The sequence below is a fragment of the Sorex fumeus genome, unplaced genomic scaffold (genome assembly GCF_029834395.1).
Source record: "Sorex fumeus unplaced genomic scaffold, SorFum_2.1 ptg000162l, whole genome shotgun sequence".
NCBI classification, from domain to species: Eukaryota; Metazoa; Chordata; class Mammalia; order Eulipotyphla; family Soricidae; genus Sorex; species Sorex fumeus.
In genome coordinates, this window is record NW_026606219.1 from 339,548 (window position 1) to 359,375 (window position 19,828).

Consider the following 19,828-nt stretch of genomic DNA (forward strand, 5'->3'; position numbering starts at 1 on the left):
TCCCTTCCTTTCTCAGACCATCAGTTTCTCCCTGTCATCTTTTAAAGGGTCAGATTGATCGATCAATTGCAGATGTGTGCATATGTATATTTGGTGTTTTAGTCAGTTCATTGTCTGTCTGTCTGTCTGTCTGTCTGTCTGTCTGTCTGTCTGTCTATAGGGAACACTCGAGTGTTGGAACCAGGCTGAAATCAGTAGTAGACATTTTAGAGAACTTAGTGATATGCTACCCAGTGATTTAAGAAATGCAGTTGTTTTTGGAACCTGTCAGACAAGGGTGAATCCTTATCAGAAGGTTGAGCCTATAGAGAAAGCAGAATTCTCAATCTAAATTTCTTGATAGAATAACATTAATGATTATGTGATTAACAGTTGAAATCCTTTTGAACTTAAGAATCTTGTACTATTTAGAAGAGCTATGGAACTAGAGCCTGATACTAAAAGTGAAATAAGAGTTCAGAGAAAGCAAGACTTTATCTTACAAGCCTCAGCTAACTTTAATGAAAAATTAGGCCGCTTTTACAAACTACAGAGGTACAGAAGCCATTAAAATGAAGTTTCCTTATTTTCCTAGACAGTGGCAATTTATAGGATAACAATTGGATTTGTCCATTCTTCCTTGATACAAGGAGCTAAGGTTTATCAGGCTACACCCATCACAGTGCTCCTGAGTCACTTCAATTCCTTTGTTTTTCAGTAACCACTTCTTATGCTCTCCTCCCCAACCAGTTAATCAGCTTTTCCTCTAGTCAGAATCTGTTAATTTGTAAGATCAGATCCTTCTAGGACACTGAATTTGTATTGTAAATTGTGAGTCGATCTGCTAAGTGAGAATCTGTCCTAGAAGAATGTCCTGACTAGTTTGGATGAGGCTAAACAATTTTTCCCTTTCAAACTGCCTTCAGTAAAAAATTTCAGTATACTGCGAGAAGCAGCTTCCCTTATCTCACAGAAACCTTGCTGTTAGAGGCAGCTTCTCTTACCTCACAGAGCAGATCTCAGGTGCTAGCCAGGCCTGATCCTTGGGATTAGATGCCAGGCTCCAGGAAGGCTGATCTTTGAGATGTAGATTGATCTTTGATGTGCTAATCCAAGTGCTTGTAGCTTGTAAAGGTGAGGACAAAATTACTGGCCTGCAGATGTAAAGAAGCAATGTATGTTTTGCTGCCTCAATGTTCTTTCTCCTTTTGATGACATCACTGTATTGCCCCTTTAGAGGTACCATGATCTATATGAGGAGATTTCAGGGCTCTCTACTAGGAGGTCTGAGAGAACAGGGGAAAACATGCTTGAAAGAACCGGAGTTTCTTTTATGGGATATAATTAGACTGTAAGAATGGGCTGGGAGAGGCAGAAGAGATACCAGAGTGAATGGAGAGAGGATTGGATTAAACTGCAACTAAGATCAAGCAGCCTGGTCATAAGGTTTCCTTCCTTTTCCTGCCCATCTCCATCCACCTCCCTGGAGTGGGGGAAACTACAGAATGTGGGCGGTGGGAAAGATAGATTGCTGCCATCCTTTTTGTGTTCACACAGCAATTCAAATATTTTCTTATGCTAATATCAAAGTTTGGTTAAAAAATCCAAAGGGTTTTTTCTGTGTCTGAAAGCATGTTTGTATTTTTGTGGAATTGCTAAAAATATCTGGTATATAAAGCTCATGATTTTAAATAATTAAGGTACAAGAACTATTGAAATTAAGCCACAGAAGTTTATCATGTTTTACAAAAATTGATCATAGGTCTTATGTTGTTATGTTAATGTACATGTTTGCCTTGGATTAGAATATTTGATCTAGAAGGAGTTAAAATAACTATGACATATGAAAACAGGTTCAAAAAATAATGTTTTAGTTTAAACATGAGTCTCTAGAATTATAAAATTGGTTGCAAAATTTGTCTTACCAGTGCTCTATCTGATCTCTGAGACTCTGCGTAACTAAAATTTCTAGAACTTCTAAGAGTTATAAAGTGGAATAATCTCAGATGTCAGCCTTCTGTAATGGTCTCTGTCTGAGAATGGAGAATTTCATGGAAAATGTGGGAAATTTTACTAACTACATTGTTAATCGACCTTTCCAGTGCTTGAAAGTACATGCTATTATTTTGATAACTTTATTTCATGCTAAGCCTTGTCACCAGGTATCAACCTGGCCCTGTTCTTCAGAAAGCTTTCTACACAAGTGTGAAATACTTAATGTTTCATAATAATCTATGAGTACTTTAATCTTTTGTATTTGTGTTTTCCTGGAAATCAGAATTTTAAGATGTCTTTTAGTTGATTTCTAATGTAAAGTGATCTTTTGCCCAGTGAATATACCTTGTAAGAGCTTTAATTGTGAGCATTTTTTAAGGCTTTTTGAATATCTATGGAAGCATTGCAGAGTACAGTTTTTGTTAAGTGAGACTAAGATAAGGTCAGCACCATTTCTGCCTCCTCTCCAGTCTGGCTCTGCTGACGCCCTCTGGGCCCTAGTGATAGCCTCCTTTGACCCCTACCGAGGATGCCTGGCGGCTCTGTTCAGTGACAGGCCTGACTCCTCATCTCGCTGCCTCTGTTTTCGACTCCTCTTCACAGTTCTGTATGACTGTTCTGGTGGTCCCCGTATTTTGTACCACCCAACTTCCACCCTTTATGATTACTGGTCCAAGCGCGACGTTGCCACACCCCACCGTCCACCGGGAGCCTGTCACCACCCTCACCATCGCTGCCCTGTTCACCCTTGGCCTTGCGGGTACCTGTACGGGCATCACCACCCTGACCTCACAGCACTCCAGTTTAGCTATACTTCGTGTCGCCGTGGATACCGATTTAGAGCACCTTGAAAAATCCATCTCTCACCTCGAGGATTCGCTAACGTCGGAGATTGCTCTTCAAAACCACCCAGGACTGGACTTGTTCTTTATGAAAGAGGGGGGATTGTGTGCTGCCTTGGGGGAGGAGTGTTGCTTTTATGTTAAGCACAGTGGAGTGATTAAAAACTCCATGCTAGATCTAAGGGAAGGTTTGGAGCAGAGATGCCAGCAACCTGAGTCTTCTAGCTCTGGGTGGGCCCTGCACACTCTACTTCCTTACTTGTTGCCACCCTTGGGTCCCCTGACTGCCCTTTTATTGATTGCTACAGTGGGCCCATCCATTTTAACCGAATTATTGCTTTTGTTAGACAACAGATAGCTTCTCTATCTACCAACCCCATATAGGTGCACTATATTCACCTGGCTATGGAAGATGCTAGGCTGTCGCAGGCCTCTGCTGGGTCAGTTGATCTCTCCCGCCTGTCTATCGAATGGACCTTCCCGTCGCGGGAGTAGTGGCGTCGGACCCGTTCCCTGCACCCCCTTTTTTCTTTTTGGAGCCCGTCAGCTGCAAGGCAAAGCACTGCAAGGGGTGGCCCTGTGGCCAGTTTCCGACTCCCTGAGAGGCATGCTGGGTCTGCATGGAGGTTCCTCTGTCCCTGCCTTTTTCCACAATTCCCTTCTAGCAAGGAGAATTGGGGGATGGGCATCTCATCCTCCCCTCGACAAAACAGAGGTATTTTGCAATCTCGGGGGGACCCAGCCAATACCTCCCTGAACGAGGCTTTTATATAATATCGAAGGGGGAGATGTGGGAAGCTAAGAGCCCTCTCAAACACCCTGGCCATGGTTCCCATGTTAGGAACTGCTTGGGACAAACATTGATGACAGTCTTCCAGGACTTCCTGATCTCAGTGGATACCTGATCTATAGCCACACATCAGGCTGACAGTTTATCTGGCCTTATCTATAGGAACCTCCAGGATGCATCTACTCCCTAAGACCCTTTGATATACAAATGTAAAGCTCAGGATGCACCTACTGCCACAAGACCCTTTGATGTGCAAATGTCTACCTTGAATGTTAGGTAAAGCTCTTGTTGCTGACCTTACCATATATGGTTATATTGCTTCTGCTCCTGACTGAGCTGCCCAGACACTATATAAATAGCCTGTATCTCTCAATAAAGCCTGTCCCTTTTTCTCTCTTTTTCTATTTCTAAACTGTACTCTGTCTCTTGTGTCTCGTGTTCATTCGGTTGGTCCCTCCTTGCACCATCGGATCAATCCTCGGGCCAACTACGCGGGCCGGAGAGTGGTTACCGGGGCCCATTGCACTGAGGATCCTCTCAATTTCTGTGGTTTCTGTTGTAGTGACCCCCTTTTCATTTCCGATTCGGTTTATTAGGGTTTTCTCTCTCCCTTTCTTTGTGAGTTTTGCTAGAGGCTTATCGATCTTGTTAATTTTCTCAAAGAACCAGCTTTTGGTTTCATTGATCTTTCAGATTGTTTTTTGGGTTTCCATCTCGTTAATCTCTGCTCTGAGTTTTATTATTTCCTTTCTCCTTTTCGGGTTGTGCTCCTTTTTTTGGTCCTTCTCCAAGCTCTTAAGCTGTGAGGTTAGGTTTCTTATGTGTGCTCGCTCCTCCTTCCTGAGGAATGCTTGTAGAGCTATAAACTTTCCTCTTAATACAGCCTTTGCTGTGTCCCATAAGTTTTGGTAACTCGTGTTCTCATTTTCATTCATTTCTAGGAATCTTTTGATTTCCTCTTTGATTTCCTGTCTAATCCACTCGTTGTTCAATAGTGCACTGTTTAATTTCCAGGTGTTTGATTTAGTTTTCTGTTTTTGTGTGTGATTTACTTCTAATTTTAGCACATTATGGTCTGAGAAGATTGTTGATACAATCTCTATCTTCTTAATTTTACGGAGGCATGTTTTGTGGCTCAGCATGTGGTCTATCTTGGAGAATGTTCCATGTACGCTTGAGAAGAATGTGTATTCAGCTTTTTGTGGATGAAGTGTCCTGTATATATCTACTAAGTCCCTTTCTTCCATTGTTTCCCTCAATTGAAGTATGTCCTTGCTAAGCTTGAGTCTGGTTGATCTATCAAGAGGTGAAAAAGCAGTGTTGAAGTCTCCCACTAGTATTGTGTTGCTATTGATGTCTTTTTCCAAATCTATGAGTAGTTGTTTTAAGTACTTTGCTGGTCTCTCATTAGGTGCATATACATTTATTATTGTAAGTTCTTCCTGTTGTACAGATCCTTTGATCAATAAGAAATGGCCTTCACTGTCTCTTATGACCTTCATCACTCTGAAATCGATGTGGTCTGATATAAGGATGGCTACCCCAGCTTTTTTATGGGAGCTGTTTGCCTGTAGGATTGTTTTCCAGCCTTTTACTCTGAGTCTGTGTTTGCTTTGACTATTGAGATGCGTTTCATGCAGGCAGCAGAATGTTGGGTTCAATTTTCTAATCCATCCTGCCACTCTATGTCTTTTAATTGGTGCGTTTAGCCCATTGACATTGAGAGAGATTATTGTTATGGGATTTTGTCCCATTGTTCTGTTGAAATTTGGTGTATTTGAGGGGCCTTTCTTGCCTTAAAGTAGCCCATTTAGTTGTTCTTGTAACCATGGTTTTGAGTCTATGAAGTTCCTGAGCTGTTGTTTGTCTGTGAAACTGTGTGTTGTTCCTTCTATTATGAATGAGAGTCTTGCTGGGAAAAGTATTTTTGGGGAGGCATTTATTTCATTGAGTTTTTTTACTATGTCCCACCACTGTTTACGGGACATGAGGGTTTCATCAGAAAAATCAGCTGTGAATTTTAAGGATGCTCCTTTGTAAGAGATTTCTTTCTTCGATCTTGCTGTTTTCAGAATTTTGTCTCTGTCTAAGGTTTTGGTCATTTTGATCAGAATGTGTCTTGGGGTATTTTTATTCAGATTTCTTCTAGCTGGTACCCTTCGGGCCTCCTGAATGTGGTCACAAGTTTTCTTCAGCTCTGGAAACGTTGTAGTAGTGATGTCTTTGACAGTTTCTTCTTCATCAAGGTTTTCTTCCTGTACCTCTGGGACTCCAATAATTCTTATGTTACCCCTCTTGGCTTCATCACGGTCTTCTCTTGCCATCTGTTCCCGAATTGTGAGTCTCTTTTCTGTTTTCTGCTCTTTTCTGGAGATTCTCTGAACTTCATCTTCGAGCTCACTGATTCTGTTCTCAGCAGCTGTTACTCTGCTGCTGAGGCCTTCCACTGAGTTTTTCAATTCGCCTATGAGATTTTTCAGGTCTGACATTTCCGATTGCATTTTCCTCATTTCTGCATTGCTTTCCATTGTTTCTTTTAGTTCCCTAAGCATCCTAAGTAGCTCCCTTCTGAATTCCTTGTCAGAGAGGTTGTCTAACACTACAGTACTGTTGGTGTCATCTGGGCTAGACTCTTCAATATGAAAGTTTGGTGGTTTTTGCGTTGCTTTACCATTGTGAGAGGTGTGGTTTAGTCCTTCACGTTCACTGTTGCTATTCTGCTTTATATGCAGTGTGTATTAAGATAGGCTTATGAGTTATTGACTACTGTGTTTCTAGTGGCTGCGCTAAACGAGAGGAGTTTCCATCTAAGAAGGTAGCTTATGGTTCCTATGGCGTATAGTGGGAAAATATTTCACGGCCGCTAATGCGGCCGCAGCTCCGGAAAAAGTCCCTTGCACTGAGCAAGGAGTTGGGAACGTCTACTGTTGGAATGAGGAGCCGTTCAGCTTGGTTGCCCAGAGCTGGGCCTCCGTGCCCGTCCCGCGCAGATGAGGGGAGAAAACCGGCTTTCTAGGAGATGGAGCTAGCTGTGCATGTGCAGAGAGGGTCCCAGGCCGTTGGGGGCGGGCTGTACCTGGTTGAAATAGGAGCCGTTCAGCTTGGTTGCCCAGAGCTGGGCCTCTGTGCCCGTCCTGCGCAGATCAGGGGAGAAAACTGGCTTTGGGTCTCATATATTTTAAACACGTATTATCCAACTTGAGCTCTAGCTCTCTCAGACTTTTTTTAATTTAGTTTTTATTAGTGAAACACCATGAGGTACAGTTGTAGCCTTACAAGCTTTCGTGCCTGGGTTTCAGTTATACAAGAATCGAGTACCCATCCTTCCACCAATTCCCAATCTCCATCACCAATGATACCAGTAACATGCTCACACTCCACCCCCCGGCCCCACCCCGCCTATGTTGCAGGGCATTCCCTTTTGCCCTCTCTTTAGGGTGTTGTGGTTTGCAATAGAGGTATTGAATGGCCATCGTGTTCAGTCTATAATCTACTTTCAGGATGAAAGGATCCCGAGAGGATCATCCAAAAACCCTTTTACTTGGGGTTCCTTTATCTATCTGAGCTGCCATTTCACCCAGCATGTGCTGCCAACTTCCCAGCCATGAAGCAAACCTCCTGGTATTTATCTCAACTATTCTTGGGTGTTCTTCTCCCATTCTGTTACTTTATATTCCACAGATGAGTGCAATATTTCTGTGTCTGTCCCTCTCTTTCTGACTCATTTCATGTAGCAGGATACTTTCCATGAAGAACCACTTGTATGCAAATTTCATGACTTCATGATTTCTAACAGCGGCATAGTATTCCATTGTGTAGATGTACCAAAGTTTCTTTAACCAGTCATCTGTTCTCAGGCACTTGGGTTTTTTCCAGATTTTAGCTATTGTAAACAGTGCAGCAATAAACATACAAGTGCAGATGTCATTTCAACTATACTTTTTTGCCTCTCTGAGATATATTCCCAGGAGTGGAAATGGGAGCTCAATTTTTAATTTTTTGAGAATCGTCCATACTGTTTTCCAAAAGGGCTGAACCAGTCGGCATTCCCACCAGTAGTGAAGGAGAGTCCCTTGCTCTCCACATCCGCACGAACACCTGTTGCTTTTGTTCTTTTGGATATGGGCCACTTTCTGTGATGTGAGATGATATCTCATTGTTGTTCTGATCTGCATCTCCCTGATGGCTACTGATATAGAGTATTTTCTCATGTGCCTTTTAGCTATTCAGATTTATTCTTTGAGAAAGATTCTGTTCATTTCATCACCCCATTTTTGATGGAGTTGGATGTTTTCTTCTTGTGGAGTTCAAGCTTGTATAACCTTGAAATCAACCCCTTATCAGATGGGAATTGGGTGGAAATCCTTTCCCATTCTGTAGACTGTCTTTGTATTTTGGACACTGATTCTTTTGAGGTGCAGGAGCATCTTAGTTTAAGATAGTCCCATTTGTTTATCTCTGTCTTCACTTGTTTGGTCAGTGATGTATCATCTTCGAAGATACTGTTAGCTTCAATATCATGTAGGGTTTTGCCAACCTTGTCTTAAATGTACCTTACAAATTCTGATCTGATGTTGAAGTCTTTAATCCATTTGGATCTGACTTTTGAGCATGGTGTTAGGTTGAGGTCTAAGGCCATTTTTTGCACGTAGTTTTCCAGTTATGCTAGCACCATTTGTTAAAGAGGCTTTCCTTGCTCCACTTCACATTTCTTGCTACCTTGTCAAAGATTAGATGTTCATATATTGGGAATTGTGTGTAAGAATATTCCACCCTATTCCATTGGTTTGTGGCTCTGCCTTTGTTCCAGTACTATGCTGTTTTAATTGTTACTGCTTTGTAGTAGAGTTTGAAGTTGGGGAGGTTGATTCCTCCAATTTTCTTTTTCCCAAAATTTGCTTTAGCAAATTCATGGGTGATTATTGTTCCATATGAATTTCAGGAGTGTTTGCTTCATTACTTTGAAGAATTTCGTGGGTATTGTTATAGGGATTGAATTGAATTTGTACAGTGCTTTGGGCAGTATTGCCATTTTGACAATGTTAATTTTCCCGATCCATGAGCAGGGGATATGTTTCCATTTCCTCATGTCCTCTTTTATTTCTTGGAGTAGCGTTTTGTAGTTTTTTTTGTACCTGTCCCTTGCTGAAAGTAGACTATAGACCAAACATGATAGCCACTCAATATCTCTTTTGCAAACCACCGCACACAAAAGGAGAGAGAGAACAAATGGGAATTCACTGCCACATAGTCAGGGTGGCATGGAGGGTATGGGCAGTGGGAGGGATACTGCGATCAGTGGTGGTAGAAAATGTGCACTGGTGGAGGGATGGGTACTTGATAATTGTATAATTGAAACCCAAGCACAAAATTTGTAATTCTACAACTGTACCTCTGTACCTAACGGTGTTTCACTAATAAAAATTTAAAAAAAAAACGAAATCTCATAATGTTACTGGGCCCGCTGGAGCAAATCGATGAACAACGGGAGGACAGTGTTACTATGAGAAGTTTGTTACTATTAGAAACCTGCTAGTAATAAGATGAGTTTTTATGTTAGTTTTCAAGCTTGTGCTCTTTCTCCTAACTTACAATCATTTATATTGAATTACAGAACTAAGCTTTTAATTTTGTACATAATAGCCTTCATTTAAATTTCCTTGACCAATGAAGGTCTTTCTTGGTCATCTTTAATAAGCATAGAAATCACTTCTGAAAGTTTTAAGTAGAAATATTTTAACGGTCTCCTGAACATTTGTGCCTTATGATCTTGAAATCACTGAAAATATTTAGGTCTCATTTTCTCATTTTCCCTATCACTTGAAATTCCCACATCATTTTAGATCAATAATAAAATTTTTGTCTTGGTCTTCACTTTGATTCTGTACAAAATTAGTTTTGCCAAGTATTGGCCAGCATGTCTCTGTATTTGTGCTTTGGAAAGTGATAGCAGTGGGGCTTGGAATCAGTCCATACACATCAACTTAAACAACCACAACGGCCCTTAATAAAGTCAGAGAATTTAAACTGAGGATAAACTCTATGAAAGTTCTGAATGTGATAGAGTTTTTATCCAGAAAAAAAACTTATTGTACAGACAGTTCATACTGGAGAGAAACCTTGTGAAGCTGCATGAGTTTTATCTTCATCACCCCATATGTTCCCCAAAGCCCCACCAGTTGTGATACCTGACAATAGAACCCAGAGTCAGCCCTGAGAAGCACTGAGTGCAGCCCTCCCAAAAAAGAAAAAAGCAAAAAGAAACAAAACCTTAGAAATGCTGTCAAAAGTGTGCAAAAGCTGTCAGTCAAATACCAATCTCGATGTTCACAAGAGAAGTCAAATGGGCTAGAAGCCCTATGAATGCTGCAAATGTAGAGAAACTTTTATCCTAAAGTCAACTAAATAAAACATCAGTAAACTCATAAAAGGGATAAAACACTTTTATATGATAAATGTGCTAAAACCTTCAAGAGTTCCTACTACCTTATTACACATGAAAAAACACATTAGAAAAGCATTTTCGGTGATATGGTGCCACCAGCAGGTCAATCTGTACCTGTGAGGCGAGTGAATCAGCAGCCTGATGGTGCCTTCAGACTTCCAGATACCCCAAAATTGCTGCTGTGCCTTTTGCAAGACCCCAAAAACTTGGGGCAAAGTTACCAAGAAAGTAAACAGCCAAAAGTTAGGTATGTGGGAAACACCCACAAACCACCTCGGGCTCAGCTATATAATTGGAGGAATGGCCTCTCTGGTTCCTGATTGAACTGCTTAATGGCCACAGTAGGATACTGTTGTCAGGCCACCCCAGGGGGGAAAGGGTGCTGTCACTCCACCTGCTCCCCCTTGGTGGCTCAGTGGCCATCATCCTCCAGAGGCCATTGGACAGTCAGGCTTAGGCCCGCAGTGACGAAACTTGTTGGGCCTCACGGGATGGGGGTGGAGCCAGTCCTGTCCTCTCCATTCTAACGAGACCCCAAATCATCGCCCATGAACGGCGTCTCTGGATTCTGATCAAGATGCTTAACGGCCATGATCCCAGAGACTCAGAAACAAATCTCGATACCCAGCGGCTTTTGGCAGAAATGCGTCCAGATCCCACCGTAGGTTACTGTCACCAGGCCACCCCAGGGGGGATAGGGTGTTGTCCCTCCGCCTGCTTCCCTCTGGCGCTCGGTGGCTGTCATCCTCCAGAGGTCATTGGACAGTCAGATTTGGGCCTGCAGTGACAAGTAATTTTGGGCCTCACGGGATGGGGGTGGAGCCGGTCCTGTGTTCCCCACCCCAACGAGACCCCAAGTCATCGCCCACAAATGGTCTTTCTGGCTCCTGATCAAGCTGCTTAACGGCCATGATCTCAGAGACTCAGGAGCAAATCTCGGAACCCAGCAGGTTTTAGCAGAAATTCCTCCAGATTTAAGTGTTAAAATTTTGGAATTTCAAAATCGCAGAGCCACTACTGCAGCCACACAATATCGTATGTTATTCATAATCAGCAATAGAAAACAAATTGTCTACTGTTGCCTTTTCAGCAGATCTGAGTGTTGGGGTAAAATGTCAAATAATAATGGTGGGTCTGGTGTCAAAATATAGAATGATATCAAAGTAGAGAGTGACTACCCCACAGGTAGGGGGAGGGTGTGGGATGGGGGTATACTGGGGTTGTTGGGGGTGGAGAATGGATACTGGTAAAGGTACGGGTGTTTCATTGTATGACCGAGACTTAGACCCAAAAACTTTGTAACTGCTCTCATGGTGATTCAATAAATAAAATTATAAAAAAATGAAAAAAAATGTAAGGTGGAGTTTATGCACAATCAATCAGATAATCAGTGGCTGAATAAATAGCAGTAATTCTACATTTAAAAAAAGCATTTTATAGAAGCATCATATGTGATTATGCATCACATTGCAGTAAACAAATAAAAGCCTTTGATGAGAAGCCAATCTCTACTAAAGACCAGAGATATTCCTCAAAAGATAAACCTTTTGGAAACAGTAATGTGGAAAATGTTTCAAGGGAAAGGCTCACCCTTCTGTTTGTCAGAGAATTCACACAATAAAGAAACCATATGAGTGGAGTATATGTGGAAAGACTTTCAGTGAGAAATTATGCCTTTATGTCATCATAAAACTTATACTGGAGTGAAACTATGAATGCAGAATATGTGGAAAAGCCTGCCATGAAAATTCTCCATTGATAAAACATCAGAACATCCATACATGCCTCTACCAATGCAGTGACTGTGTGAAAGAATTCATTAGGAAGTCAACTCTCATCTAACATCAAAGAATTTATACAGGAGAAAAATCATATAAATGTAGTAACTGTTGGAAAGCCTTTAGTATGAAACTAGCTCTCATTGTACACCTCAGAACTCATATAGAAGAGAACCCTATGAATGCCGGAATGGTGTCAGAGCCCTCATTGGGAAATTAACTCTACACACTAAAGAAATCCTATAGGAGAGAAAACCCATTAGAATGCTTCAGTGTGATAAATTTATACAACTTGTATATTAATTGATCCTGATGAATAACCTCATGTATGTCAGAAACTCTTCATATATTATTTAATGTTCATTTATGCAATCTGTTTTCACACAGAATCTTATCCAAATAAATTATGCTTCAAATAATTATAAAGTAGAAAAATGGGCTGGAGAGATTATTACCAGGATTAATATGTTTGTGCTGCACCCATCCAACACAGCTTTAATTCCTGGAGCCATGTGGTCCCTCAACCACTGCCCGGAGTGAGCCCTAAGCACAGAATGATGGGTATATTCCCAGCACTACCAGGTGTGGCACTCCCCTTCGAATGGGTGCATAATACTCCACAAAATGTATGTTCATGGGGCCAGAACAACAGTAGGTAAAGTTACCTTGCATGCATCCAACCCAGATTCGATCCTCACAATCCCATATGTCACCAACAAGTGATACCTGAGTGCAGAGGCAGGAGTAAACCCTGAGCATAGTCAGGAGTGGACCAAAATTTAAAAAATAAAACTTGAGTTTATTATGGTGAGTAATGCCTTTAAAAAATTTAAACATCATTGCTCAATTTCAGAGTATCCATGTTTGGGAAAATGAGACCTTAATGAGTTTAGAGAAATATTTTCAAAACTTATGAAAAAATCTTTCATCTTCTATGCCAAACATTTTGAGAGATACAGAGGTGCAGACATTGCAAACATGTACCCAGTTATAAAAGTATGCTAAGAAGAAGCAAGGAAGTAGAACACTTGCTTCACATATGTGTGCCACTTAGTTTGATTCTCAGCACTAAATATTCCTCCAAACATTACTCTGGAGGCCCTAGAGCAATGCTGGACCTGAGAAGTACTGCACCACCAGGCACAACAGTCAAACCATCAGGCTTTTACTATGGACCTAATATCACCAGGAGTTATCCAGGTTCACCAAAACCTGCCCCATTGGGGAAACACATGAAATATTAGTCCTCTCTGGGGTAAATGCCTATGTTACTTGATAAAAATTTGTTTCCTTAAATAGAGAAAGCATGAATCATCAGGATCTCAAAGAAAAAGGAGTACTAACAAAAATCTTGCATTTCTTATTATCGGTAACTTCAGTGAAAACAAAATTACAAACCTCTTACAGGAGAAGCAAAGAGTAAGATAGAAACAGTGCTTACTAGAAACAGTGCTTACAATTTAATATTGTCTTTCACTTAAGACAGTAATTTTATCACTGTCACTGTCACTGTCCTCCCGTTCTTCATTGATTTGCTCGAGCGGGCCCAGTAACATTGTGCGACTTGTTGTTACTGTGTTTGGCATATCGAATTCGAGAGTAATTTTATAGTAAAAGAAAATATTTTTAATTTTTAGAATACCATAACATGAATATTTAAAGTGTCAAAATGAATAAAATATCTAGTAATAAATATTTGATTAAAAATTAACACATAAATATGATAAAAATAATAAATTGTGATTAAAAGTTATCTTTATTATTTCTGGTAATCTGAGAAGTGTAAAACATAAAACAATCAATCACACTTTATCACTTAACTTCCCGTTAGTCGTCGATTTGCTTGAGCGGGTGCCAGTAACGTCTCCATTTGTCCCTGTCGCGTGCTAGTGTAGCCCAATGGCATCTGTTCGCTCCGGGAACATGAAGGGCCTCAAACCGATCGTTCATGATCTTGACGAAGAAGTCTGACCATCTGGTAGGTGGGCGACCACGCGGTCTTTTGACATCCCGTGGAATCCAGTCAGTAACAGCTCTAGTCCAGCGGTCGTCTTTAAATCTCATTACGTGACCAGCCCATCTGATTTTAGACACCTTGGCAAATGAGACAGCATCCCTGATTCTTGATCGTTGACGGATGTCAGAACTCCGGATTCTTTCTCTCATTTGAGTGAAACGTGATTTCCAAGCATAGCTCTTTCTATTCTTCTTTGGGAGACCTGAATAGCGTTCTCATCTTGTTTGCGTAGGGCCCAGGTCTCTGAGGCATATGTTAATGCAGGAAGAACAGTGGAATCAAAGAGATGTGCCCAGACCCGGAGGTTCTTCGTCCTCTTAGCTATTTCTTTGATGTTCTTGAAGGCGTTCCAAGCCGCTCTCTTCCTCCTGCACAGCTCGGGTGCCAGGTCATTTGTCATGTTGACCTCTCGACCTAGGTACACATAGCTGTTGCATTCGGAGATGGTCGTTCCGTTGAGAGCGAATGGGGCGTCAGGAACGAGGCTGTTTCTCATAAACATTGTCTTCGTAAGATTCAGCTGTAGTCCTACCTTTCCACACTCACGGTCAAAGTCGGCCAGCATTTGTGCCGCTTGGCTGATGTTTGGTGTTATTAAAACAATGTCATCAGCAAAGTGGAGGTGGTGTAGTTGCCGACCATCTATCTTCACTCCCATTCCTTCCCATTCCAGTCGTCACATGATGTTCTCGAGGGTGGCACTGAAGAGTTTCGGTGAAATGGTATTACCCTGCCGCAACTCTCCCTTGACATCAACGATCACTTCTTTGTAGAATGGTGAGATCCTGGTAGTGAATCCGCAATACAGTTCACGGAGGATCCTGATGTATTGGGCTTGAATGCCCTGATTGGCTAGGGCTTCAATGACCGCTTCTGTCTCAACAGAATCAAAGGCCTTCTTTAAATCAATGAACGTTAAACAGAGCGGCATCTTGAACTCCCGAGAAACTTCAATGAGCTTGGTTATCGTGTGGATATGGTCGATGGTGCTGAATCCTTTGCGGAACCCGGCTTGCTCGCATGGTTGTCCTTCATCTAGTGTTCTGCCAATCCTATTTAGGATGACTCAAGTGAACAACTTGTAGATGACAGACAATAGGCAGATGGGGCGATAGTTGCCAATGTCATGGATGTCTCCCTTCTTGAACAGTAGTACGGTCCTGCTGGTTTTCCATTGGGACGGAACCTTGCATTCAGACAGGTAGCGAGTGAAGAGCCGAGCCAGTGTATTGATGAGTACTGACGGCAGGTTTTTCAGGTGTTCAGGTCTGACCTTGTCTGGGCCGGGTGCTGTTTGTTTCTTTACCAACGAAATGGCGTGTCGGATTTCGGAAGGGAGAACATCGGGAACGACATATCCATCCTGTGGAATTTGGTGTGTTGGCAAGTGGACATGGCTGTCGAAGAGATTTGAGTAGAAGTCATGGATAATCTTCTCCATTGCCGTTCTGGAGGATGTGATGGATCCATCAGGACGTCGGAGGGCACTCATCTTGTTCTTGTAGTTGGCGAAGGACAGGCGGGCGTAAGGAATACTTTTCCCGGCTTCTGCCGCATCTACCAGTACTTCTGCTCTTCTCTCTTTGAGGTCTTCCTTGATCGCATCTCTGCACTGCTTTGCGAGCTCAGACGTTAGCTTGCGGTTGCCTGAGGCATGAGCCAAACCACGCTGGCGAATTAGCTCAAGAGTTTTCGAAGATAGGCGATTTTTTGTGGCTATCTCTCTCTTGACGTTCCTCGCACATTCATGGAGGTGCTGAACCAGTCGATCGTATTCCTCGTCAATGTTGTCAACAATGGCATCTTCCCATGTTGCCGCAATACTACCAAAGAGTTCCCAGTTGGTGGTCATTCTGGGAGTTCTCTTTTTGAACTTTGCAGCCCTTTCTCCCCGCTCTGTGAAGTAGAATTTTGCACGAAGGAGACGGTGGTCCAATCCCGTTCAAAATTTTGGGACAACAGCGACATCGGTCAGGCAAAACCATCGATTGAATATGATGTGGTCTATTTCGTTGTGGAAACGTCCACCGGGAGACTCCCATGTCCATCATTTAGATTCTGCCTTCTGGAACTGTGAGTTACCATGAATGGTCTTGGTCGACATGATGAACTCAGACAGTCTCTCACCCTGTTCGTTCCATTCTAGGCCATGGATCCTGATGTGAAGTTCTTCAGCTGATCTTCTCGGTCCTATCTTGGCATTAAAATCACCCACAATGATCTTGTAGAAGGTGTTGTCTTCTTTATAGAACTTCTCTAGCTCCATGTAGAACTTCTCGATTTCTCTTTCATCATAATTAGATGTTGGTGCGTAGATAACGAAGATGACTTTCCTCTCAGGTGTTCCTCTGTGACTTATCTGAGGCCTCTAGCGAAACTTCAGAGGATGTGTTCTTTTATATTGGACTTGTACAGCTTCTTGTGTTCACCCACCAGTATTTTGGTGAAATTGGAATAGACTACTAGTGGACTATTGACTTATTGTGTTTGAGATAGCTAGGATGTTCTTCACGGAATTAGGTGATGAAGATTTAGATGTGAGTCCAGACTGCTGGGAATGGGGAAAATAACTCTGGACCACAGTGGTCATGTCCATTGCCACGGAGGCCACGCCCCTGCTGCGGAGGCCATGCCCCCTGCCATGCTGTAGGTGGTGAGCTGGCCTGGGGGGTCACCCACCTGGGACAGTGAGAAAGCCACAAGCGCTGGAGGATGGTGACTCATAAAACAATGTACCAGATAATTTACATTATAAAATACAGAGTAATAATATATAATATCAGTTATACCAATTGGTGGAAAATTTAGCAATTTTATGATGAGTAATATAAATACATGCATATATTTGTATTAGATATTATTTGTATTAGATATATTTTAGTGTAGCAGAGTAGACACATAGAACAAAAATGCAGATTCTGCCCGCCCCCTCGCACTCCTCCAGTGCCGGTTGCGGCTTGCTCCCTGTACCAGGTAGATGACCAGACCCCAGCCCGTCATTCCAGTGCCTGGGTCCCAGGTAACCCCTTCAACCCTAACCCCCACTCTCTCCCTCACCACCATCCTGCCCATCCCTACACCATCCTCCAGCGCTTGTGGCTTTCTCACTGTCCCAGGTGGGTGACCCCCCCCAGTCAGCACACCACCTACAGCATGACAGGGGGCATGGCCTCCGCAGCAGGGGCGTGGCCTCTGTGGCAATGGACATGACCACTGTGGGTCAGAGTTATTTTCCCCATTCCCAGCAGTCTGGACTCACATCTAAATCTTCATCACCTAATTCCGTGAAGAACATCCTAGCTATCTCAAACACAATAAGTCAATAGTCCACTAGTAGTCTATTCCAATTTCACCAAAATACCGGTGGGTGAACACAAGAAGCTGTACAAGTCCAATATAAAAGATCACATCCTCTGAAGTTTCGCTAGAGGCCTCAGATAAGTCACAGAGGAACACCTGAGAGGAAAGACGTGTTCTGGAAGGGGAAAAAGGCGACCACCATCAACTGAGCTAGTCCAGAATACTATCTCCCAGCAAGAGGGAATACTTATAGTGAAATAGAAGGTCCCACCTCCATACAACCACAAAACATGAAGAAACAGCGCAAATCCCAAACACAAGGAGAGGATGAAGAAAACAGTCTAGAAGCCTCAACCGGCATTACCCACAAATATGATCTCTCCGATAAAGAATTCAGAGATGAAATGTTGAAGATGTCAAATGAACTCAAAGAAATGGTGGAACAGGCATCCAGTCAATTAAAGGAGGACCTGGAAGAAACAGTGGAACAGACAGCCAAGAAAATAGAGGGAAAAAATGAGAGCAGAAATTAGAAAGCTACAAACAGAAGTGTCACTAATAAAGGATTCGGTAGATGAAATAAAAAAAATCAGTGGGTGCCCTCAACAGTAGAATGGCTACAGCCAAAGACAGAATCAGATCACTTGAAGATGAGCTGAAGGAAGCTTATTGGCAACAACTAACAATGTGGAAAAACCTCAAATTAGCTCTAGGGTGAATCAGAGACCTAGGGGATGAATCCAAGAGAAACAACATTAGAATCATTGGAGTACCAGAAGGACAAGGAGGAAACCCCAATGAAAAATCCAGAGTTAAAGAAATCATTGCTGAAAAGTTCCCAGAGCTGAAGAATGCAGGCATCCAGATCCAAGGAGCCTGAAGGGTGCAGCTAAAATAGACCCTAATAAAAAGACTCCAAGACATATTATAGTCAGAATGATGGATGCCACGGATATAGACACAACACTGCAAGCAGCAAGGTCAAAGAAGGAAACCATATACAAAGGAGCACCCCTTAGATTTATAGAAGACCTATCAGAGGAAACCGTCCAAGCCTGAAGAAAATGATGGGATATAGTGAAAAAAAAAAACTCAATGCAACGAATGCTTCACCAAGAATATTTTACCCAGCTAAACTCTCACACAAACTCAAAGGAACGATACACTATTTTATGGATAAGCAACAGCTTAGGAACTTCCTGGGCTCAAAAACAAACTTAAAAAAACTATAAGGGCTACTGTAAGACAAGAAAATCCCTAACAAGCACAGAAAACCTCTACAGAATGATAGCACAAAACCCCATGACAATAATCTCTCTCAATGTCAATGGTCTAAATGCACCAATTAAGAGACATAGAGTGGCAAAATAGATTCAGAAACTGAACCCAACATTCTGCTGCCTACAAGAAACACATCTAAACTGTCAGAGCAAACAGACTCAAAGCAAACAACTCATTCAAATGGCCGGGGTGGCCTCACTAGTATCCGTCAACATAGTTTTCAGAAAAATGAAAAAGGTTAGAAGGGAAAGTGAAGGCGATTTTTTATTCTGTCACTGTCACTGTCCTTCCGTTGTTCATCGATTTGCTCGAGCGGGCCCAGGAACGTCTCCATTGTGACACTTGTTACTGTGTTTGGCATATCGAATACGTCACGGGTAGCTTGCCAGGCTTTGTCAGGTGAGCGAGATACACTCCATAGCTTGCTGAGCTCTCAGAAAGGGGAAGGGGGATCGAACCTCGGTTGGCCAGGTTGGCAGTATGTAAGGCAAATGCCCTAACTGCTGTGCTATCGCTCCAGCATTTTTATTAATCAAGGGATATGTACAGTGGGAAGAAATTACACTCCTAAATATATACACACCCAATGAGAGATCATCTAAATACTTAAAACAACTGCTAACAGATTTTAAGGAGGACATTGCTAGCAACACAATAGTAGTTGGAGAATTCAACACTGCCTTATCATCTCTGGATGGATCAACAAGATTAAAACTCAGCAAGAAAACACTGACTTTGAAGGAAGAAATATAAGAGAGAGGGCTAATAGATCTATACAGAACTTTACATCCTCCCAAAAAGAATACACATTCTTTTCCAGTGCACACAGAACATTTTCCAGAATCTACCGTGTGCTGGGCCACAAAACAGACTTCAACAGAATCAGGAAGAGATATATTGTATAAACTCTCTTTTCAGACCTCAATGCACTGGAGATAGAGACAGAGACAGAGACACATATTCAGCGAACCAAATCAAACAACTGGAAATTAAACAACTCAATGTTGAACAAGTATGTCAGGAAAGAAATCAAAAGGTAACTGGAAACAAATGAAAATGAAGACAAAAGCTACAAAAACCTATGGGAAGCAGCTAAATCCATGTTAAAAAGGAGAAAATTTATAGCTCTGCAAGCATTTTTCAGGAAAGAAGAAAGGGCCTACATAAATAACTTGACTTCACAGTTCAGGATCTTAGAAAAGGACCAATGAAAAGAACCCAAACCAGACAAAAGGAAAGAAATAATAAAATTTAGAATCAATGGCATGACAACCAAAAAACAATCCAAAAGATCAATGAAAGCAAGAGCTGTTTTTTTGAGAAAATAAACAAGCTGATAAACCAGTAGCAAGACTCACAAAGAGAGAGAACCCTAATAAATCGAATCATAAATGAAAAGGG

At 42.0% G+C, this 19,828-nt stretch overlaps 1 protein-coding gene across 1 annotated transcript in view; it reads left to right on the forward strand.

The window, feature by feature from the left end:
* Positions 1-12,075, forward strand: part of ZNF674 (zinc finger protein 674) — a 30,350-nt gene extending 18,275 nt beyond the window's left edge. Inside the window, 7 exon segments of the mRNA XM_056107357.1 lie at positions 9,620-9,706; positions 9,854-9,915; positions 9,918-10,007; positions 10,010-10,114; positions 11,470-11,607; positions 11,610-11,999; positions 12,002-12,075. Coding sequence (XP_055963332.1) covers positions 9,620-9,706; positions 9,854-9,915; positions 9,918-10,007; positions 10,010-10,114; positions 11,470-11,607; positions 11,610-11,999; positions 12,002-12,075 — 946 coding nt within the window.
* The last annotated feature ends 7,753 nt before the right edge of the window (positions 12,076-19,828 follow it).